This window comes from Aulostomus chinensis, chromosome 5 (genome assembly GCF_037954235.1).
Source record: "Aulostomus chinensis isolate RoL2024-O1b breed Wild chromosome 5, RoL_Achi_v1.0, whole genome shotgun sequence".
In the NCBI taxonomy this organism is placed as follows: domain Eukaryota; kingdom Metazoa; phylum Chordata; class Actinopteri; order Syngnathiformes; family Aulostomidae; genus Aulostomus; species Aulostomus chinensis.
In genome coordinates this window covers 31233009-31256872 of record NC_141324.1, presented here as the reverse complement: position 1 = coordinate 31256872, position 23864 = coordinate 31233009, and the positions used below count along the sequence as shown (strand labels likewise).

Below are 23864 nucleotides of genomic sequence, written 5' to 3'. Positions count from 1 at the left end.
AGTCACGTGATAAAAAGTAAACTAAAATCAGTCCTTGTGATAAAATACGAGGTAGATCATCATTATGAGGCAGCAAGGAGCAATGACGAGGTAGCAAAATCATAATTATGATAAAGTATTATGATTATGAGGCATAAAAGTCATGAATCTGAGAAAGAGATCAAAATATAATAACAGAATAATAATCAATAAGAATAATCACGAGATTTAAACAGACATGAGATACTTATTTATAATTCTGAGATAGACACATGAGATTCTAAATCATAATTATGAAATTAAAAATTTGAAATTATGATAAAGCGGTGGAGCAGTGGTCCTCACTGTGGCCCCCATCAAGAAGGTTGTGGGTGGAGCAGTGGTCCTCACTGTGGCCCCCCAGCAAGAAGGTTGTGGGTGGAGCAGTGGTCCTCCCTGTGGCCCCCCAGCAAGAAGGTTGTGGGTGGAGCAGTGGTCCTCCCTGTGGCCCCCAGCAAGAAGGTTGTGGGTGGAGCAGTGGTTCTCACTGCGGCCCCCCATCAAGAAGGTTGTGGGTGGAGCCCCGGCTGCAGCACGGGGTCTTTCTGGGTGAGTCTCCATGTTCTCCCTGTTCCTGCTGGGTTCTCTCTGGTACTCCAGCTTCCTCCACAGTCCAAAGACATCAAGAGGGACCAGGTTAATCCAGACTCTAAATTGACCGTAGGCGTGGCTGGGAGAGCCAATGGTTGTCTGTCTCTATGTGTTGGCCCTGCCATGGACTGGTGACCTGTCCAGGGGGAACCCCGCCTCTCGCCCGTTGACACTGGGATAGGGTCCAGCCCGCCCGCGACCCTTAATTGGAATGAGGGGAAGACAATTGTTTTCAATGGATTTCAGAGTTATGAATGTGTAGTGTGATTTCAAAAAAGATTTTAGTCACAGACGGAGGGATGGAATGACGTCATTCCGCAGGCCTGGCAAATCAGTTAGGCTCGAGCTGTTGCTTCTCGCGCTACTCAACCGCCGACCGCCGGTCACAGAACGCTACCGTTTGAGTCAAACATACCGGCGAGGCTCAGCCATCGATGAGACTGCCTGTACCGGTCTGAAGCCGCGGTTTGACCCGAGCTGGACCCGCTTTGACCCGCTGGCCTCTCCGTTCTGCCGGTCCGCCGCTAGCTAGCTCCTGTTGACCGCTACACCGCCCGCTGCAGGTCGGAGAAGGAACTTGAAGGTGATGTGAGTGTTGGGAGAGAATTTGAGTTCAAGTTGGGCAGGTGAAGTCAAAACTACTCGATTCCAGAATAAGTGGATACAGAACATTTGACAAATTTCATCAGGACCAACTTCAATGGTCAGATATTCTCAGGAAGATTGTGTCTATGAAAATGAACTTTGCTTCTCTGGGAGAACCACGTCTTTCCCGTGAGATGGCCTTGTGTTGTCCAAGCTTTGGCCCTGCAGCATCTGGAAATACTTCTGGAAACGATTTCCTCCACATGTGTGGTCATGAAAGGTGAACAAGACTCTGGGTGACAGGTGAACAAAGCTTCAGGATATAGAATTCATCAGCGGGTGCGTTTATGGTTTGGAGCTCTAAATGAGGAGGAAAAGGCTGAGCTTAAAGGTCTCTGAGCTTCTGCTTCTCGCCTGCTGTAATCGCCGGGGATTGTGCCCCTTGTCAGGATCTGGTTCGCCTTGTCAGGGACTCGTGCCCCTTGTCAGGATCTGGTTCGCCTTGTCAGGGACTCGTGCCCCTTGTCAGGATCTGGTTCGCCTTGTCAGGGACTCGTGCCCCTTGTCAGGATCTGGTTCGCCTTGTCAGGGACTCGTGCCCCTTGTCAGGATCTGGTTCCCCTTGTCAGGGACTCGTGCCCCTTGTCAGGATCTGGTTCGCCTTGTCAGGGACTCGTGCCCCTTGTCAGGATCTGGTTCGCCTTGTCAGGGACTCGTGCCCCTTGTCAGGATCTGGTTCGCCTTGTCAGGGACTCGTGCCCCTTGTCAGGATCTGGTTCGCCTTGTCAGGGACTCGTGCCCCTTGTCAGGATCTGGTACGCCTTGTCAGGGACTCGTGCCCCTTGTCAGGATCTGGTACGCCTTGTCAGGATCTGGTACGCTTTGTCAGGGACTCGTGCCCCTTGTCAGGATCTGGTACGCTTTGTCAGGGACTTGTGCCCCTTGTCAGGATCTGGTTCCCCTTGTCAGGGACTCGTGCCCCTTGTCAGGATCTGGTACGCTTTGTCAGGGACTGGTGCCCCTTGTCAGGATCTGGTACGCCTTGTCAGGGACTTGTGCCCCTTGTCAGGATCTGGTACGCTTTGTCAGGGACTTGTGCTCCTTGTCAGCTACACTCACTGGGGACTCGTTCCTCTTGCCATTACACTTGCTGGGGAATCTTGCCCCTCGTCAGGGACTTGTGCTCCTCATCAGGGACTCATGCGCCTCGTCAGGGAATCTTGCCCCTCATCAGGGACTCATGCGCCTCGTCAGGGAATCTTGCCCCTCATCAGGGACTCATGCGCCTCGTCAGGGACTCGTTCACCTGGTCAGAGTGTTTAACATGAACCTGCAGTGGTGTGTTGATGTGTCATATTTAATCTGCTTCAGACCATCCTGTCAACCAATTATGTGTGTGTGTGTGTTCCCCACCAGCTGATTGTGTTGGCATTGATGTGACCAGTGGTGATGGGCAGCGGGAGCCGCAGATCCAGGTGATGTCACTCATCCAAGCAGGCTGCTGATTGGCTCAGACACACAGACACACCTCACTTTCTGGCCACGGGCAGAACATTCACATTCAAACTGATGTGCTTCTTTTGGTGCTGTATTTTGCAGTTTTTGTATAAAAAAAGTAATTTTCAAAAGTCAGAACTTGCACACGTGTCTTAACTAATTCCAGCCAAGATCACTATCTGATGCCAGATCCAAGTGATCCCTCCTCAGCTCTGGGGGGATGAGGCAGCCTCCTGCTGCTGCTTCTCTTAAGAGGGCCAAGTTCAGTACTCAACACTGTTTCTTACACGATTTTATTGTCCATATGAAAACGCCATTTGACATGATGAAACACGACATGGCGTGGTGATATATTCACCTGTGTTCTGGGATGGAGGACAGAGGGCTGAGTGCTGGGTGTTTTTTGCTGACCTCACTAAACGCAGCCTTGTTGATGATAATTGATTTGCTTCGTTTGTGCTGCGGCTCGATGTCCCGTTCAGATGGACTGCTGCGGGCAAAGTTGCTTCTGAGCTGGACTAGTGTTTGACAGCGCCTCTCTTTCCTGTCTCTCGGTGTCTTTTGGTTGGTCTGTCGTCACACTGGGTGACAGACTGCTGGGACTGTTGCGTGAAAGTCACATGTGATGTCCTGTTTCAGTTTAAGGAGCCGCTGCAGCCGTTTAGGACGGGAGGGCTTTGATGGCAGACTGCCCAGACTGACACTACAGGAGCCTGGATGGACAAAAGACCAGGTATCGCTCACCATGTGTTCACAGCTATGTTGCTGTCTGCGTGTTCGCTGCCATCTGCAGCCCCCTCGCAGTAAAAGCCCCACGTGGCGAGACAGATGCTTTTATAGGTCATAACATCATCTTCCTCAGGATGAGAAACTCCATCGACTGGTCAAAGACTTCGGATCAAACAGTTGGACCTCCGTCTCCTTCTACTTCCAGGTTAGTAGTCAGAAACATTAGCGTCCTGTTGGAATCAAACATACAGGTCCTTGCCTGTCGTGGCATCCTGTCACTGCCTCTGCTTCTGCCTTGCGTCAGGGGCAAAGGTCAGATGAGGAGTGCCGACGGAGGTGGCAGCAGGTTCAGAATCCAGAGGTGGTCAAAGGTCCCTGGACTCAGGAGGAGGATGAACGGGTAAAGATGTCAATCCATTTGAGACTGGATTAGGAAAAGACCAATCTGGCCGATACCAATTTTTTTCCATCGCCCTTCACCAACAGCCAATTATAGACTGCCGATTTTCTTGAGCCAATACTGCTTTTGCCCCTCGATTTACATTGAAAGAAGGCACAATGATTACAAATATTTCAGGTCAAGAAACATTTGAGTGCAGTTGAAATTAACTAAATGAAAATATTTAAACATAAATTCAACAACTGTATCACAGCCAGCCTTCCCTGAAGGGGCTCGCTGGAATGTTGCCACTGGGTTTCGTTCGGCAGGCTTCTGAATAAAGAATGAATAAAAACACAGGTGAGTATCGGTCCTTGAGCGCCACCTCACATTCATACCAGGATCGTCACCCTTCATCGACGGCTACAACACAGCCTGATGGTGCATTTTTGTCGTATAGGACAGATATAATCTCCATCCCAAAATGTCCTTCTGCCACACATTTAAATAATTCAAGAGGAAACCCTGAACTTGAAAAGTAATGTTTGACCTGAAGAGTTTGATTTGTAACTTAACGCTGCCAGGGTTTCAATTTTTCAGCTCTGAGACAAAGAACAGGCCTGAAAACGACTCATCAACTTTAGAAGGAATGATTATTCAACCATGTACAAACAGTTCTCTCATGTAATCTCTCATCGATGTGGTGGCTGCTCCTCCCCAGTAAGTGGGAAGCCCCGCCCCCAAACACACACATCAGGTGAGCTGACGCTGAGTGCAGAACTCCACCACCGCTGTATTGATAACGACAGCCAACGGCTCTGAACCCGTTTTCACGAAACATCTTCACATTCCTACAACATGTGGAACATTTCTCTCATCTTAAAAGTTCTTCTAGTGCCCGGTTTAGACCTCTGATGGCCCCGCCACGGCTGCTCCGCCCCGCTCTGGGGGAGCGAGGGAGCTTAGCCTGTACGGGTAAATGCATCATCAGCACCAACGCCTGAGCAGGTGGCGGAGAGAAAATTCTCTATGAAGGCAAACCCTGTAGGTTGGACATGCCGTGAAGTGGCTGCATGTGGGCTGGGACTTCCAGCATCACAGCTGCCCATGTGGATGCCTGACTGTAAATCACACCGGGGAAAAAATTAATCAGAGAACCCACGCACAAACAGGCTGATCCCAAGACACCAAAAAACGCAAAAATCACTTGGATTGATAAGTCGATCCTTCGACTGGATTGTTTCATTGACCTTGACACAGACAGATTGTATCCTGATGGCGTTACAGTCATCCCGTCATTGAAGCTGCTGGCACCATGTCCCCGATGGCCATCGTGTCATTGCTGGGAGCGTGAACGAGGAGATTTACTTACCTGGACTTCAGTTAGTTGATCACTGTTGACTCGAAGGGATGTCATCCTCTCTTGCAGGTCATTGAGCTAGTTCGTAAATATGGTGTGAAGCGCTGGTCACTCATCGCCAAACACCTGGTCAGCAGAAATGGGAAGCAGTGCCGCGAGCGCTGGCACAACCACCTGGACCCGAGGGTAAAGAAGAGCGTGTGGACACTGGATGAGGACCGAGTCATCTGCCAGGCCCACAGACTGCTGGGAAACCGCTGGGCTAGCATCTCGCAGCTGCTGCCCGGCAGGTACGTAGATGCCGCCGATGTGTCCAACCATGAGACATTTGCTGACATTTGTTCAGCTGAAGCATCAGAAATTTGAAGGAGCCACTGACAGTAAAGGTCACCCTAATCCCAGATGTAGATAAACCAGTTGCCACGTCTCCATAACAACGCAACACACCTTCCTCTGTTCTCCTGTCTGTCGTTTACTGCTTGCAGTTCACTGGGAGAGACACGGGGCCGCCATTTCAGACGGACACCACATTTAACACAACTGGAATTGTTTTAAGATTTGTAAAAACGAAAGTTCAGCTGCTTCCAACTGATAGCAGGTTCAGAATGCTAATGTTAAAATGTGGTTCTCCTTCATGTTGAATCGTATCGAACAGATGGTGTGAATGCGTGGCTGTCGCTGTCTCAGGCATCACGGTGTCGTCCTGCCATTGCAATGTGATCTTTGGCTGCAGCTGACCCCTTATTTTGGGGAATATGAATGTGTTGAGCGTTAGTGATTCGTGCACTCGGACACCCTCGCCGCTGCATCTCTGACCATCGAGAATCTGTGGTGTTTTCGCAGGACTGATAACGCCATCAAAAACCGCTGGAACTCCACCCTCAGGAGGAAGGTGGAGAAGGGTGGCTATCGGGACATCCTATACCAGCACAGATGCACCTGCTCCGTCTCTGCTTCCTCCACCAGACCAGCTGACATTCCCACACAGGTTACCTAGCAACCGTCCAGCCATCGTCAGAGTCAGCTGGCAGAGCTGCCAATAGTTCCAAACAGGGTGGTGCTGTCTAGCTGTTAGGATGGTTTTTAGCCAGTCTGGCAGCGCCAATGGCATATTTGCAGCAATTCTTGGTAAATACTGCGTCACAATGAGCATTTATTGGCTGGATATACGTACACCCCTGCTGCTGTGTGATCACCATGTAAAGTTTTTTTAGCCTGCCTCGCAAGGCACAATTGTGAGGTGCTTTGCTAATACGCCAAACTTTAGCCTGAGACATTCCAGTGTTCTGATGGTGATGACGCTGATGGAGGGACAGCAGCTGTTACGGTTATCTTGAAGATCAATAATAAATGGAAGTATGAGACAGAATACATAATAAATAAGGCCTTCTGGTTCAAATACTCTGAGATGTACACAGGAACTAAAGTATTGTTGTCTGTACTCTGTAACTGGCGGTTTAATCTATCATCCTTTCATCAATCACCCATTGTCCATGGTGGTGTTGATGATGACCTTCCAGCAGGTTGACAGCCTGTCCTGTGACAAAGATGAGGTTATCTGCTCCTCTAGCGATGTGAGCATGTGCAGAGGCCACCATAGCCACACCCACCTGTCCTCGATGTGCGTCTCCACCTCTTCATCAGGCTGTAACTCCCCTCTGAGCATGTGCCAGCTGTTGCCACCGCTTGAGTTGGTGGTGGTAAATCCACTTCCCCTTTCGTTTGTTTTTTTCTGCTGCTTCTTTAAGTTTGTAGAGCTTTGCACGTTGTCCCTGACAGTCACATGACCTTCATCGCAGCACCAGGAGACTCAGAGCCGCAGCTTGGAGGAAGACACGTCATCACTGACACAAGGCACATCCACCCTACGTGGCCAGGATGGCGAGCCTGCACTCGTGGATGTGAGCTGCACTTACGTAAGATGTAGAAAATGCGTGATGGTGTTTGATCTGGGACTCATTTCCTGTTTATGTGTAAACTAGATTGTTTACATGTCGTCTCCTTTCCACGCTCTGATGTCCAGCAGAGACATGAAAGTTTCCCAAAGTGCAGTCCAACATCCTGGTTATTAAACGTGTCGAAACACCATAGCAGACCGAGCCCCCGTCCATGCTGGGGTTAGATGGGTCACCCTGAACGCCCAAACTGGACACACATGACAAACCTGAAGTACACGTAGCCGCCACTCCACCAGCAGCAGCTGTTTCAGCACATCTCTCCAGAACCTGCATGCAGAGAACCCGCATGTAGAAAACCCGAGTGTACAGAACCCGCATGTAGAAAACCCGAGTGTACAGAACCAGCGTGTACAGAAGCCACGAGTTGAGAACCCGTGTGTACGGGTGATGATGCCATCATTAACCTGTCAATCACTAATCAATCAAATCTTCAAGATTTTCTGCAACACACTTCACTGTCATAGTCTTGTTTGTTAGCACAATTGCTAGTTAGCATTAGACAGAGCAGCTGAGGCTGATGGGAAGTTGGGGACAAATTCAGTGTTCGAAGTGATGATGGTCCTGACATCAGCCCACATGTGAGAACTGTTATTGTGTGAAGGTGGTGGATGGGACGGAGCAGCTGATGAGCAGCGAGGACCTGGCCTGCAGCTCCTGGAGCGCCGACCAGGAGGAGGGAGCACTGAGCGTCTTGCCATCAGAGGTGACGACCCGCCGATGTAAAACTGCACTGACTCGCCTGATTGGTTGTGTTTCCTCATTCGTCTGTCTGAAACCAGCGGTCGGTGTGACCGTCTCTGTTTGAGTCTGACATGAGACACCTTATCATGTAGCTGTACACTGAACAGATCAGGAAGCTACATCACCAGTAGAGTTGTTCCACGACCACTCGCAGTATCAAAAAGCCTTCGATACTGCTAAAAATACTGGATTTGGCATCGGTGGGCACACGAGTCCAGAACCAGTGATGGTGTAATTATTCCCATGAAGAGCACTTAGTAAAGTGGCTGCATGAACACATTACTCATGGGAATGTGACTGTTCTACAAATACCACATCGAACCTGGGTTAGTAGTTCAATGCTCTTAAAGATTATATTAATATGTATCAATATTTATGAATGCACTGGTATGAGAGCAGCGCTCGGTCTCATCATATACTCAGGGTTTAGGTTTCAGGAAGGACAAATGTATCGGAACCTCTCTGGCCATCTGGGATTTTTTTCTGGTGTAGAGTCACTCCAGGAACCTTTGCTGTCTGTCAGAGAGTAAAATCACCAGAGACATCAAATCAAACAAAAGATTGGAGGCTGGTTCATCTTGCTGTTTCACACAAGTCCTCCACAGCTGTCCAGCTGCTCACGTGACATCACCTACATCAGTCTACACCATGGAGGTGGGCCTCTAGCTCCTTGGTGTCATTGAATTCACCATTGTTTACCCTACACATATGCCAATCACCTTAGCTTAGCATGGCATGTTGCTGTCTAGCTGTCCGTCTCTGGCATCTCATCAATGAGGTGTTTGAGGGAAACAATGAGGGAAACAAGCAGACCCACCAGTTGTCCTGATGATGTCACAAAGATCTTTGATGAGTGAGTGAGAGCCACCTCCATCTCCTGAATGTGCAGTCGGGCATGAACGAGTCCTTTAGACATCCAGCGGGAGGCCTGAGGTATTGGGGTCATCAGGTTGAGAATGTTGTGTTTAAATGCAGTTGACGTTTCCATGCTGGTCATTACGGCTGCAGTGTGTCTGTCTTCAGTTCCTCAATTGGCCGGCGACTGAAGGTCGGAGCTCCACCCCTGTCTGGTCCCCTCTGCACTCGGACGACACCCATCAGGGGGACACCAACCTGCGCTGCAGTCTCACACAAGACAGCCAGTACGTCCAGGAGGGGCTAGAAGTCCCCCTCAGCACAGCGACACCTCACACAGTCATGATTGTCACCGTCATTATCAACTGACAGGAAACACTGCATCACTGTCAACTTCCCATTAGCATCAGCAACATGTGGCTTCTATTGATCTTGATATGTTATTGATAACGAGGAGCAGCTGTGTGGAGGCGGGACGAGCAATGACAGCATGTCACTGTCGGGACATCACTATTGGTCAGTGAAGACGTCGCCGTTTGACTGTATTCCCTCTAACAGCATACGGTGCATTCACTGACCTCACATAGAGAGCGAGCATGCAAACCATCTTGGTCTCTCTTGTTGTCAGTTTTCTGTCTGATTATCTTAATGATCGTGCCACGCTGCCGAGGAAATGGTTATGCTTCTCACTGTGGACGCCTTTTCAGCATCCAATCAGATCAGTTTTAATTATTTATTGATGAGACCCAGATCACAACTCAGTTAGTCTACGAGGTCTTAAAGATCCCAAAACATATCTGTCAAAACATCAGCACGCCCTGTTAAGTTTGACACTTCTATTTGAGCACAGCAGCACGAGGGAGGCTTTCGTCGGCATTGATGTCCTCTGTGGGTGAAACCCTCCAAAGATTGAGCCAGGAAACGACGTATCCGTAGACCGATTTATCAGCCTGTCACTGATACATGGTACTGGCGTATAGGTTTTCTGATATGTGCGGATAATGGAGCAGACAACACTGATGGTGATTTCAGAATGCCGTTCCGTTGTGTGTCCAGCAGAGTGCTCCCGTGTTTTATTTTACAATTTTATTTTGGTCTTAACTAAAATTGTCGTGTCTGACGATGTTGAATATTTTTTAATGAAGTAAGTTATTTAAGAAATTAGCCTTCTGAGTATTTTCAGTTTTATTTTTATTTATTTTCAGTCCAGCACAAAAATTCGGATTGTGACGAATCACTGTCGCCAGGGTTTGATAGGCACTCTGGATGCCACGCCAACGAGCCCGGCTCTTTGGTGTTGCAGTCCGTGAGCATGTTTGGCTATCGTGGCTTCGAGACCAGGATGCGGCAACGACCCCCCACCCCCCCAACATGGTTACACAGATCAGTAATAAGTGATGTTTTTCTGCTCTGAAGTCGGTGTCAGGTTCACAAATCCCACATTGGTCTCATGAACAGACACCTTCACTCAGCAGGGAACTGAGAACATCTACAAATAATTCAAGCTGCAAGCAGTGTTGTGAGGGCCTGAGCCCTGGCCTGAACCCCAGGGTGTCCTGGTCCAGTGTGGAGGCCTTGTAGTTGAGGAGTTAGAAGCCTGAGTCTGATCAGAGAGTGAGAGCAGAGCTGAGAGCTGGCCCTTTAAGAACCCCTCCCCACTGCTCTGTCTCTGATCTGTGCTAGAGTGAGAGCAGAGCTTAGAGCTGGCCCTTTAAGAGCCCCTCCCCCACTGCTCTGTCTTTGATCTGTGCTAGAGTGGAGAGCAGAGCTTAGAGCTGGCCCTTTAAGAACCCCTCCCCCACTGCTCTGTCTTTGATCTGTGTTAGAGTGAGAGCAGAGCTGAGAGCTGGCCCTTTAAGAACCCCTCCCCCACTGCTCTGTCTTTGATCTGTGCTAGAGTGGAGAGCAGAGCTTAGAGCTGGCCCTTTAAGAACCCCCCCCCCCCCACTGCTCTGTCTCTGATCTGTGCTAGAGTGGAGAGCAGAGCTGAGAGCTGGCCCTTTAAGAACCCCTCCCCCACTGCTCTGTCTTTGATCTGTGCTAGAGTGAGAGCAGAGCTGAGAGCTGGCCCTTTAAGAACCCCTCCCCACTGCTCTGTCTTTGATCTGTGCTAGAGTGGAGAGCAGAGCTGAGAGCTGGCCCTTTAAGAACCCCTCCCCCACTGCTCTGTCTTTGATCTGTGCTAGAGTGAGAGCAGAGCTTAGAGCTGGCCCTTTAAGAACCCCTCCCCCACTGCTCTGTCTTTGATCTGTGCTAGAGTGAGAGCAGAGCTGAGAGCTGGCCCTTTAAGAACCCCTCCCCCACTGCTCTGTCTTTGATCTGTGCTAGAGTGAGAGCAGAGCTGAGAGCTGGCCCTTTAAGAACCCCTCCCCCACTGCTCTGTCTCTGATCTGTGCTAGAGTGAGAGCAGAGCTGAGAGCTGGCCCTTTAAGAACCCCTCCCCCACTGCTCTGTCTTTGATCTGTGCTAGAGTGAGAGCAGAGCTGAGAGCTGGCCCTTTAAGAACCCCTCCCCCACTGCTCTGTCTTTGATCTGTGCTAGACTGAGAGCAGAGCTGAGAGCTGGCCCTTTAAGAACCCCTCCCCCACTGCTCTGTCTCTGATCTGTGCTAGAGTGAGAGCAGAGCTGAGAGCTGGCCCTTTAAGAACCCCTCCCCACTGCTCTGTCTCTGATCTGTGCTAGAGTGAGAGCAGAGCTGAGAGCTGGCCCTTTAAGAACCCCTCCTCCACTGCTCTGTCTTTGATCTGTGCTAGAGTGAGAGCAGAGCTGAGAGCTGGCCCTTTAAGAACCCCTCCTCCACTGCTCTGTCTTTGATCTGTGCTAGAGTGGAGAGCAGAGCTGAGAGCTGGCCCTTTAAGAACCCCTCCCCCACTGCTCTGTCTCTGATCTGTGCTGGAGTGAGAGCAGAGCTGAGAGCTGGCCCTTTAAGAACCCCTCCCCACTGCTCTGTCTCTGATCTGTGCTAGAGTGAGAGCAGAGCTGAGAGCTGGCCCTTTAAGAACCCCTCCCCCACTGCTCTGTCTTTGATCTGTGCTAGAGTGAGAGCAGAGCTGAGAGCTGGCCCTTTAAGAACCCCTCCCCCACTGCTCTGTCTTTGATCTGTGCTAGAGTGAGAGCAGAGCTGAGAGCTGGCCCTTTAAGAACCCCTCCCCCACTGCTCTGTCTCTGATCTGTGCTTGAGTGGAGCAGAGCTGAGAGCTGGCCCTTTAAGAACCCCTCCCCCACTGCTCTGTCTTTGATCTGTGCTAGAGTGGAGAGCAGAGCTGAGAGCTGGCCCTTTAAGAACCCCTCCCCCACTGCTCTGTCTCTGATCTGTGCTAGAGTGAGAGCAGAGCTGAGAGCTGGCCCTTTAAGAACCCCTCCCCCACTGCTCTGTCTTTGATCTGTGCTAGAGTGAGAGCAGAGCTGAGAGCTGGCCCTTTAAGAACCCCTCCCCCACTGCTCTGTCTCTGATCTGTGCTAGAGTGAGAGCAGAGCTGAGAGCTGGCCCTTTAAGAACCCCTCCCCCACTGCTCTGTCTTTGATCTGTGCTAGAGTGAGAGCAGAGCTGAGAGCTGGCCCTTTAAGAACCCCTCCCCCACTGCTCTGTCTCTGATCTGTGCTAGAGTGAGAGCAGAGCTGAGAGCTGGCCCTTTAAGAACCCCTCCCCCACTGCTCTGTCTCTGATCTGTGCTCGAGTGAGAGCAGAGCTGAGAGCTGGCCCTTTAAGAACCCCTCCCCACTGCTCTGTCTCTGATCTGTGCTAGAGAGAGAGCAGAGCTGAGAGCTGGCCCTTTAAGAACCCCTCCCCACTGCTCTGTCTCTGATCTGTGCTAGAGTGAGAGCAGAGCTGAGAGCTGGCCCTTTAAGAACCCCTCCCCACTGCTCTGTCTCTGATCTGTCCTAGAGTGAGAGCAGAGCTGAGAGCTGGCCCTTTAAGAACCCCTCCCCACTGCTCTGTCTCTGATCTGTGCTAGAGAGAGAGCAGAGCTGAGAGCTGGCCCTTTAAGAACCCCTCCCCCACTGCTCTGTCTCTGATCTGTGCTAGAGTGAGAGCAGAGCTGAGAGCTGGCCCTTTAAGAACCCCTCCCCCACTGCTCTGTCTCTGATCTGTGCTAGAGTGAGAGCAGAGCTTAGAGCTGGCCCTTTAAGAACCCCTCCCCACTGCTCTGTCTCTGATCTGTGCTAGAGAGAGAGCAGAGCTGAGAGCTGGCCCTTTAAGAACCCCTCCCCCACTGCTCTGTCTCTGATCTGTGCTAGAGTGAGAGCAGAGCTGAGAGCTGGCCCTTTAAGAACCCCTCCCCCACTGCTCTGTCTCTGATCTGTGCTAGAGTGAGAGCAGAGCTTAGAGCTGGCCCTTTAAGAACCCCTCCCCACTGCTCTGTCTCTGATCTGTGCTAGAGAGAGAGCAGAGCTGAGAGCTGGCCCTTTAAGAACCCCTCCCCACTGCTCTGTCTCTGATCTGTGCTAGAGTGAGAGCAGAGCTGAGAGCTGGCCCTTTAAGAACCCCTCCCCACTGCTCTGTCTCTGATCTGTGCTAGAGTGAGAGCAGAGCTGAGAGCTGGCCCTTTAAGAACCCCTCCCCACTGCTCTGTCTTTGATCTGTGCTAGAGAGAGAGCAGAGCTGAGAGCTGGCCCTTTAAGAACCCCTCCCCCACTGCTCTGTCTTTGATCTGTGCTAGAGTGAGAGCAGAGCTGAGAGCTGGCCCTTTAAGAACCCCTCCCCACTGCTCTGTCTCTGATCTGTGCTAGAGTGAGAGCAGAGCTGAGAGCTGGCCCTTTAAGAACCCCTCCCCACTGCTCTGTCTCTGATCTGTGCTAGAGTGGAGAGAGAGGAGGAGCACCAGGACTGGAGTGGGACAAGAGGAAGAAGTCGGCATACGCTGGTCCAGAGGGACACAGAACACCATGTTCTTGGAGGGGTTTTTGTCAGGAATGCAGTGGTGTGGTTGGTAGAGCTGTGGGATGGATGGTGTAGACGTGAGAAGCGTTTGTTTGACAGTATGTACCTGAGAGGACACCGTCTCCCCATAGACTTCCATTGGAAGCTGAAACGTGTCTCCCCCACTTTGACGGCTTATAAAACCCAAACCGTTGGCGCTTTATAAAAACTTTTAATAACTTTTGATCAGCAGAGTTGGGAGAGCCATGTATGAGGTTTTGGAAGCGATACCATGAACGCTTGTTCGGGACACAAAATTGGACATTTGTGTCCAAATTGTGGACGTCCTGTTAGAGTGAGGTCAGGGGTGTCTGTGAATGATTTGTCCGTCTTGATGAGACGAGTAGAACGGTGTTGGTCCCATGTCTGTAGGACATTCCTACAGGCTGTGGCGGGGGGTTTTGTGTATCTAGGTGGCGCTATTGAGTAGAGTACTGTTTTTATTGTTAAATATTGAATATTTCACTGCACCTGATGTGTGCACCAAATTTGGTGAGTTTTGAGCATGTTTAGGGGGTCAAATTAAGTTTTGAAGTGGCGAGTGTGTCGAGCAACCACAAGAGGGCCTTCGCCCGACCCTGAGTGTGAGTCAGTAGAAAGATCATTCAAAATCAGAAGAAGTCACACCTCACATTTGTACAATGGTCACGGAACTAGAGAAGTAACCAAAATCCACCATACGCTGATGAGTGCAGACTTGTAACACCACTCCAGGAAAAATTCCAATTCCACAAATTCATCAAAACAGCATAATCAACAGTCCAATATTGAAGACAGTTCCTTGTAGTTTTACCCACAGGGACGCTGTAAATGACGGAGCCCCACCTCTGACTCAGTCTCTCACACTCGGAGCAAAGCGCAGGCACACAACTCATTAGCCTGTCTTGCAAATTCATCATCAGATGCAAATTCTTTTTACTCTTAACTGACAGTAAGGTGGACTCAGAAACACCTGAGTCAAGCCAGCCAGGTCCCATGGCGTTTAAAGATCCGGTAGATGGAGGACACCGGTCCTTTGACCCTCCATAGGCCCCCTGCTAACAACTCACCCAGTACACACAGGAAGTAGGTAGGATGAAGTGGTAGGCAGACAGAGCGATGATGGTGGCAGATACCAGATCTCAGCTGATGGAAGGGGAGGGGCAGATACGAGTCAGAGTGTGTGACATCAGCAGGGAGGTTATTCAGAGTTGTTGTGTTCAGGACAGCCAGAGGTCAGAGAGAGAGCGCAGAGGTCAGAGAGTTCAGAGCTCCTAGAAGTCCAACAGCCCTGAAGGTCACCAGCAGGGGGCACCTGGACCAGGTGAGGCCACATAATTGGAGATCCCCACAACTGCTGAGTCATGCTGATACTTGCCTCTGTGTGCTCTGCTCCAGGTGTTGATGCAGGAGGAGCCTCACATCCATCCAGAGAGTCTCCTGGCCCAGGGCCCTCAGGTAGGCAGCCACGTGTTTATTGGGATCCTCATATGTGCAGTTCACCTTTTAGTCACATGAGGGAGCTGCTGGTTTTCTCCCTTTGTTCACAGTAATGAAGGAAAGTCACATAATCACCTTGCGGCTTGATGACATAGTTGAGTCAGTGACAGCATCGATGAACATCTGAGTGTGTCTCTGCAGGCGAGTCTTCAGCCAACAGGTCTGCTGAGTGTCGGCCTACAGGTTCAGAGTGGGTCCAGTTGGCTCCAGGACTGCTTTCCGTTGGTCGGCCAGGAGGACGTGTGGTGGTGTCCGAAGCCTGTTGATTGGCCCACTTCCCCTGAACACCCTGCCGACACACCAAAACACTTCCAGGTGAGCTCGCCAGCGTTCCACAGTCCTGGTCCTGGTTTTGCATTTTATGTATCACAGGCAACAAAGCCTGAAACTAAACAGCCTCCCGTGAGACCGTGAGCGGCGTGATGTAGCCCAGTGCCAGTCGGTCTCCATTTTAGCGACCACGCTGCGTCGTCACATGTCACCCTCTAACCACCGCTTCGTGGTCCCAATGGCTGTAAAAACGGACACATAATCAGCTGTGACAAACGTACGAAGATGAGGAAGAGTGAAGCTGCCGTTAGGGCGTGAGTGATGAGCAGACCGCTGGCTGGTCCTGACTCCTCCCACATCACCTCCAAGCAGTGGCGGCTTCTACACGTCTCTTCACGTCTTCAAGTGGACATTGTAAGAGAATATCGCGTCTGCCATGAATGCGACGGACTGTTAGTTGTTAACTAGAAGCGACTTCCTGCCTGAACGGAACAAATGTGATGTGTCGACAGCTGAGCGACGACCTCCAGGTGGAGATGTTGCAGCAGACGCTGCTCTCCGCAGAACCCTGACCTCCAGGAGTGACCCCGTGAAAAGTGACTGACAGCTGAAACGTGGATCTTCAATGTATGTTTTTATTGCTTTCATTCTGCTGAGTCATCCTGTCAGTCACAAGTTGTATTTTGATGTTTCAGATGGACGTCGGCACGCATTCATCAGTGTCTCCTGACCTGTTTGATTGATTGATTGATTGATTGATTGATTGATTGATTGATTGATTGATTTGTTGACATGTTTCAGAATAAAATACTTTGTCATGCTTATTTCTCCAGATCAATGTTGGTGTATTATTGATTAATTTCTAGTACTGTCATTGATTCTGAATGTTTGGTGACCTGGTTGTGATTGACATGTCAAGAAAACAAAACAGCGAAACATGTGACACTACGCTTTATTCAGTAAACATGACACCAGAGGATACGTTTGATACTCCCGACTGCTGTGACTGCGAGGTTTCACAGCCCTCACGTGTAGCTCATGTTAGCTGGAGGTCGTGCCGAAGAACAGCACCTGCGTACATCGCTAACGTGAGCGCAGTGAGGACGTGACCTACACCATCTCGCGGGCAGCTGGTTTCATGACATCTCAGGATAAACGCTAACACCTGACCTGGAATAATTATGGGGATCTGATAAAATTAATAAACGCAGACAACCATCTTATGGTTTGTGTTTGTGGGGTTTTGACCAATCGCAGTGAGGAGAAGCATGTGGTTCGGTGTGAAAGTGTGGCCGCTTGTTCTAAACAACAATGGCAGCTCCTGTTGCCATGGCATCCAGGCATTATTACCACTGAAGGCTTGTGTCCTTGGAAACATTCCTTGTTTCTACTAACTGGCTTCAACCTCTGGGTCAACCTGTTGATGGGATTGAAGTTAGCTGTGATAGACAGTGATTGACAGATGGGTCATCCAATTACATGGCCATCCATCATCCATCCATCATCCATCCATCAATCCATCCATCATCAATCCATCATCCATCCATCCATCCATCATCCATCTATCCATCCATCATCCATCATCCATCCAGCCGTCCATCTACCCATCCATCATCCATCTATCCATCCATCATCCATCTATCCATCCATCATCCATCCATCCGTCAATCTATCCATCCATCTACCCATCCATCATCCATCTATCCATCCATCATCCATCAATCATCATCCATCCAGCCGTCCATCATCCATCTACCCATCCATCATCCATCCATCTGTCAATCTATCCATCCATCTACCCATCCATCATCCATCTATCCATCCATCCATCCATCATCCATCTATCCATCCATCATCCATCCATCCGTCAATCTATCCATCCATCTACCCATCCATCATCCATCTATCCATCCATCATCCATCTATCCATCCATCATCCATCTATCCATCCATCATCCATCCATCATCCATCTATCATCCATCCATCCATCCATCTACCCATCCATCATCCATCTCTCCATCCATCCATCCATCCATCTACCCATCCATCTACCCATCCATCATCCATCTATCCATCCATCATCCATCTATCCATCCATCCATCATCCATCTATCCATCCATCCATCCATCATCCATCTATCCATCCATCCATCATCCATCTATCCATCCATCATCCATCTATCCATCCATCTATCCATCATCCATCTATCCATCCATCATCCATCCATCCATCCATCCATCATCCCATCCATCCATCATCCATCCATCCATCATCCATCCATCATCCATCCATCCATCCATCTACCCATCCATCATCCATCTATCCATCCATCATCCATCCACTCATCCATCCCTCCATCCACCCATCCATCATCCATCCATCCACATCCATCCCTCCATCCACCCATCCATCATCCCTCCATCCACCCATCCATCATCCATCCATCATCCATCACCCATCCATCCATCATCCATCCACCCATCCATCATACATCCATCCCTCCATCTTCTCCCTCTTCTCCTGTTGAGGGTGGTGGGGGTGGAGCCTATCCCAGCAGCCTTCCCCCTGGACAGGTCACCAGTCCATGGCAGGGCCAACACATAGAGACAGACAACCATTGGCTCTCCCAGCCACGCCTACGGTCAATTTAGAGTCTGGATTAACCTGGTCCCTCTTGATGTCTTTGGACTGTGGAGGAAGCTGGAGTACCAGAGAGAACCCAGCAGGAACAGGGAGAACATGGAGACTCACCCAGAAAGACCCCGTGCTGCAGCCGGGGCTCCACCCACAACCTTCTTGCTGGGGGCCACAGGGAGGACCACTGCTCCACCCACAACCTTCTTGCTGGGGGCCACGGTGAGGACCACTGCTCCTCCGGGCCGCCGTCAATAACATATATTTATACATATTTTAGGAGCATCTGCCCTTTTCCAAACTGTTTCAAGGTGACTTGTCTGATGCTTCTAGGAAAGAAGGCTGTGTGTGTGTGTGTGTGGGGGGGGGGTTGTTAAGATTATGGCGCTTACATTCTCGGACTGGAGCCCAGCACTGACTAATTTCCAGCACCATCGAGCTCAGTCACGACCTGCTGCATTGTAAACTGAGTTCAGCATTTCTACATAAGGGTTTATTCAGCTCTTTCACTGGTCTCTTGGTCGCTTCACCTCAGAGACCTGAACTTGATTTAAACCTGACTGTCGTGACACACCTGTGACCCCAAGAAGGTGCAGGTCAAACCAGGTGACCAACTTCTCCAGGTGAGATACTGTATTAAACACAGAATCACTCTAAACATTTCTATGTGGGATGGTGGTTTGGTCTCGTCTCCACCTGGACCTTGGTTCTAGTCTGGCTGGAAGGCGGAGTTGACAGTGCCTGCATCCAGCGGAGGGTGGCGGAGGTGGGGACAGCTCTTCCTCCTGGACTTGGCCAGGACTTGAAGCAGGAGGCTGGTCGAGCTGGGAGGAGCGGCTGCTGCAGACCCCATGGCTGCCGAGGGACCGTTGAGTTCCTTGGGCCGCTGGACGCTGTGTTTCCTCAACAGCTTCGGAGTGCTGCGACCTCTGCAGGAAGGGTGGAGAATGCAACGGCATTCAATTATTGGGCTGCTGAGATGGAGCGAGTCTCCGAGCTGTGAGAGGCTGGGACACCACAGCTCTGGCAGACCATGATAGACCAACATGTTGTAGCTTTAACTCAACGAATGCACTTCCTGGATTTGACCACCTGACGTTATCATGGCACTTCCCTGTCTGCATGTATTTAGGCGGAGTTACCTCGTGCAGCCACAGGGGGAGCCTGCAGGTGTCACAACGGCAGGTACTGAGCACCTCCTTGTCAGCGTGGGCGTGGCTTTGGGTGAGTCAAGGCCCTGTATCACAAAGACAGCGTTCCATCACTGGTGCCTGCAGCCAGTCAGCTGCTGCATTAAAGGGACAGTTCACCCAACAATGAGGTCATCATCTCCTCGCCGGCATGCTGATGGGGGTCGTGACTTCTTTTAGTCAGCAAAACGCTGCTGGAGATTCCCAGTTAAAGGTGTTGCTCTCATCTCCCAAGCCATGGAGGGGAATGGAGACCAACTTCTTGTCTCGACACGCAGGCTGAAGGAGTATCCCGGCTTATCAGGTCTGGCTGTTCCACCACTGTGGCTGAGATCAACCCCACACCGGTAACCATGGGAACCCCAACGACGCCAGGTTCTGGCTGAGCCCAACACATCTGAGTAAGCTTTGGTTTGACAGAACGCAAATATCAGTCATACCTATGTGAATCTGCCTGGTCACCATGGTAACGCAGGATGAGCTTCACCTATCAGAGAAGGTCCAGGAGACCGAGACGTGCACTCGCATCAGTCGGGGAGGACAACACTGAATATGAAATATAAAACAATAAATTAAAAAATATTTTTGCTGATATCAGTTCAAATAAAAGTAACAGAACCAGACGACACTCGTAACAGCTGACGTCTGGACGTAACAACAAACCACATGATAGCGCGGTTGCTCCTCCATACCAGCCTGGAGCTCCCCGCCATGGCGCCATGGACTTAATGAGGCCAAAAACATGGCGGCAGTGATGCTTCTCTCAACAGTTTGATGTCAAAGCTTCAGGACACCTGGATGACTTCATTTTATGGTATGCTAAAGTACCTTTAGAAATTTTCTTCATCCACTGCAGTTGTTTGGGACCTTAGTGCAACACCTGGAGAAGGTCACCTGACCCTCCATCAGCAAGACAGCGAGTAGATGAAGATCCAGTTTTCATTTTTGGGTGTAAGAATAAGCTCCTCCCTCGGAGGTCGAGTGTCAATGTTTGTCTGACCAATGGTGTGTGAAGGACACGCCCTCAGAGCAGGTGGGCGTTACCTTGATTGGCTCCACGCAGGCAGCAGGGAAGTAACCTTTGCTTCCATCTGTCAGACGTCCGACCCACCAGGCCTCGTCCTCCTTAAACAGAACCTGGACCTGGTCTCCCTGGTCAAGGTCCAGCTCCTTTGGCCCACGGGACTGGTACCGGACTACCGTCACCACCTGCCAATCAGGTCCAGAACTGTACGTAATAGTGCCCCCCCCACCAGTGACCACATACAAGATGGACGGCCACAACCTTCATTTGCAGTGAAAACCTGTTCACCTGCAGCTGATCGCCGGTGGACCAGTTAGTGGATCAGCTGACACCAGCTTGGCAGACCCACATGTTTTATCTCTTTTCCTTTTGATGCATCACTTTTGAACAGCATGAACAAACAGACTCTGTTTCCATGGTTACCAATTTATGCCTGGGGTTTGTTTTTCAACTAAAAATCACCGATGTGAGAAGGGTACACCTGTCTGCAGAAAGGTCATGTGACCCTGAGTGATGCTGATGAGAGACAGATATTTGCAGGTTTTGTGACTGGTGGGAGTGGCTTGGTTGGTCAGAGAGTGTGCATGTCACCTTTAATCTACTGTAAATAGCTGCTCAGCTCAGCAGGCTGTAAATACCCAGAGGTCAGAGGTCACGCTGATGTAACAGATTAAGAGCACTGATGTTAGCTCGTGAGCTAACAGCTACATCTATCAGGGGTCATCAGGGTCAAACCCGTCAACCCAGGTGTTTTTTATTGATTACAGCACATGTACAACTCTACAATTCTACAATTCTACAATCCTACAATCCTACAATCCTACAGTTCTACAATCCAACAATTCTACAATCCCACAATTCTACAATTCTACAATCCTACAATCCTACAATTCTACAATCCCACAATTCTACAATCCTACAATTCTACAATCCTACAATTCTACAATTCTACAATCCTACAATTCTACAATTCTACAATCCTACAATTCTACAATCCTACAATTCTACAATCCAACAATCCTACAATCCAACAATTCTACAATCCTACAATTCAACAATTCTACAATTCTACAATCCAACAATCCTACAATCCTACAATCCTACAATCCCACAATTCTACAATCCTACAATTCTACAATTCTACAATCCTACAATTCTACAATTCTACAATCCTACAATTCTACAATCCTACAATTCTACAATCCAACAATCCTACAATCCAACAATTCTACAATCCTACAATTCAACAATTCTACAATTCTACAATCCAACAATCCTACAATCCTACAATCCTACAATCCAACAATCCTACAATTCTACAATCCCACAATTCTACAATTCTACAATCCTACAATCCCACAATTCTACAATCCTACAATCCCACAATTCTACAATTCTACAATCCTACAATCCAACAATCCTACAATTCTACAATCCCAGAATTCTACAATTCTACAATCCTACAATTCTACAATCCTACAATTCTACAATCCCACAATTCTAAAATTCTACAATCCTACAATCCAACAATTCTACAATCCAACAATTCTACAATTCTACAATCCAACAATTCTACAATCCTACAATCCAACAATCCTACAATTCTACAATCCCACAATTCTACAATTCTACAATCCCACAATTCTACAATCCCACAATTCTACAATCCTACAATTCTACAATCCCACAATTCTACAATTCTACAATCCAACAATCCTACAATTCTACAATCTAACAAATCTACAATCCCACAATTCTACAATCCTACAATTCAACAATCCTACAATTCTACAATCCCACAATTCTACAATTCTACAATCCAACAATTCTATAATCCTACAATCCAACAATCCTACAATTCTACAATCCTACAATCCTACAATCCTACAATTCTACAATCCTACAATTCTACAATCCTACAATCCTATAATTCTACAATTCTACAATCCTACAATCCTACAATTCTACAATCCTATAATTCTACAATCCTACAATCCAACAATTCTACAATCCTACAATTCTACAATTCTACAATCCCACAAATCTACAATTCTACAATCCCACAATTCTACAATTCTACAATCCTACAATTCTACAATCCTACAATTCTACAATCCTACAATTCTACAATCCTACAATCCTACAATCCTACAATCCTACAATTCTACAATCCCACAAATCTACAATCCTACAATTCTCCAATCCTACAATCCTACAATTCTACAATCCCACAATTCTACAATCCTACAATCCTACAATTCTACAATCCTACAATTCTACAATCCTACAATCCTACAATTCTACAATCCTACAATTCTACAATTCTACAATCCTACAATTTCATTTAGCAGACGCTTTTGTCCAAAGCGACGTACAACACAAGCAAGAATTTAGACTTAATTAAGGAAAAACCCATAGTAGCGCAAAAGTGCCTCAGTTGTGATTTGGTCACAGGTACTGCCATCTAGTGGCAGAAGAAGTGTCGCCCCCCCTCCCCCCCTTTTTTTTTTTTGACAAACATACAACATCACACAACCCAGTTAGTGCTACATAGTCACTAAGTGCTGGGTCTTGGACCCTCTGACTGATTCTACCCCACAGAGGAGCAGAGTCAGGTTCAGTGCCTCGGTGCTCTCTGAACAATTGAGTCTTTAATTGTCTCTTAAAAGTAGAAGGGGACTCAGCAGAACGCACAGAGTTCGGTAGTTGGTTCCACCATTTGGGAACAACAGAAGAGAAGAGTCTGGCTACAGATCTGGAGCAGCGCTGGGCTGGAAGCACCAGGCGTCTTTGGCATGCAGAGCGTAGTGGGCCAGAAGGAGAGTGGACCTGGATCAGGGATTCCAGGTATGATTAGAAGTGATCAGATCAGTGCTGCAGCGTCTGGATGGAAGGTCCCCCGAGGGGGAACCCCATTTGAGGACCCCTGGTTGACACACGGGGCACGGTGGGAGGTGACGGAGGCAACTGATGGTCTTATTAAGATTTGACCCGAGTGCTCGGAGACTCCTGTAACACCACCACAGACGCCCTCACCTTTGCTCTGCATTTGAGTTTTACCTTGTCTGTGCCCTCGTGTCTCCGCGTCCTCCTGCAGACTAACAGACAAACACACAGTGTTACAACACACACACACAAGCTTGTGTCGCGCTTGTAGGCTCACCTTGGGGGGTGAAGATGGTCGTGTAGACCTCAACGTGCTGGTCGACCTGCTGCATGCTGCTGCTCTCGCTCTCTCTTTCACGCACTCACACTCACCCTTAAATACCTGTCACTAATCCTGATTGTGTCGCTGTGACACACACACACACACACACACACACACACACACGCTCATCTGCTCCGGTTGGGTCTGGAAACTGCCTCACCTGCAGCCTCACGTGCCAAAGAACTGTTTCTCCATTGCCAGTTTTTATGACGCTGTCATAAATGTGATGTTAAACCAAGTGCAGATCTTATCCCAACAAGCACTGGTACTCATGGGAAATGTAGTCACAGATGAGAGCAGTGAAAGTTCAAAGCTTCATAAAAGTCAGACGTCATGACATGGGGGGGGGGGGGGGGGGGCTCAGAACGATCCCGGTACGCCCAGCTGGGAGGAGACAGACCCAGGACCAGGTGGAGGGACTAC

At 49.2% G+C, this 23864-nt stretch overlaps 2 protein-coding genes across 13 annotated transcripts; one reads left to right on the top strand and one right to left on the bottom strand.

Annotated features, from left to right (window-relative positions):
• Positions 1-89: 89 nt before the first annotated feature.
• LOC147262193 (uncharacterized) lies at positions 90-16219 on the top strand. Of its 12 annotated transcripts, XR_015115983.1 has the most exons (16): positions 782-1192; positions 2611-2669; positions 3331-3424; positions 3554-3625; positions 3725-3820; positions 5229-5449; positions 6003-6147; positions 6680-6859; positions 6959-7075; positions 7719-7820; positions 8882-9000; positions 14838-14937; positions 15012-15071; positions 15255-15428; positions 15896-16010; positions 16079-16096. XR_015115983.1 is itself a non-coding variant. In XM_086204685.1 (15 exons), the coding sequence occupies exons 2-15, from the start codon at positions 2644-2646 to the stop codon at positions 15953-15955; spliced, it is 1566 nt and encodes a 521-aa protein (XP_086060811.1). In that variant the 5' UTR covers positions 782-1192; positions 2611-2643; the 3' UTR covers positions 15956-16209. The 12 variants fall into 12 exon arrangements, 10 of the variants coding, with proteins under 10 accessions (XP_086060808.1, XP_086060813.1, XP_086060815.1 ...); XM_086204685.1 differs by having other exon boundaries at positions 15896-16209; XM_086204686.1 differs by lacking the exon at positions 15896-16010 and having other exon boundaries at positions 783-1192; positions 16079-16219.
• Positions 15889-23504, bottom strand: LOC147262192 (uncharacterized). Its single transcript, XM_086204691.1, has 5 exons — positions 23397-23504; positions 23294-23331; positions 20254-20418; positions 19162-19256; positions 15889-18948 (listed from the first exon to the last, which is right to left on the bottom strand). Exons 1-5 carry the CDS (start codon positions 23449-23451, stop codon positions 18729-18731), a joined length of 573 nt encoding a protein of 190 aa, XP_086060817.1. The 5' UTR covers positions 23452-23504; the 3' UTR covers positions 15889-18728.
• Positions 23505-23864: the final 360 nt, after the last annotated feature.

Coding starts and splice junctions, on each gene's coding strand:
- LOC147262193 (XM_086204682.1), top strand. CDS start 2,644: ATGGGCAGCGGGAGCCGCAGATCCAG. Junction 3,626..3,724: donor CCGTCTCCTTCTACTTCCAG/GTTAGTAGTCAG, acceptor GCCTTGCGTCAG/GGGCAAAGGTCAGATGAGGA. Junction 5,450..6,002: donor TCGCAGCTGCTGCCCGGCAG/GTACGTAGATGC, acceptor GTGTTTTCGCAG/GACTGATAACGCCATCAAAA.
- LOC147262192 (XM_086204691.1), bottom strand. CDS start 23,451: ATGCAGCAGGTCGACCAGCACGTTGAGGTCTACACGACCATCTTCACC. Junction 23,332..23,396: donor GACCATCTTCACCCCCCAAG/GTGAGCCTACAA, acceptor TTTGTCTGTTAG/TCTGCAGGAGGACGCGGAGA. Junction 18,949..19,161: donor TCCCCCTGTGGCTGCACGAG/GTAACTCCGCCT, acceptor CCCTTCCTGCAG/AGGTCGCAGCACTCCGAAGC.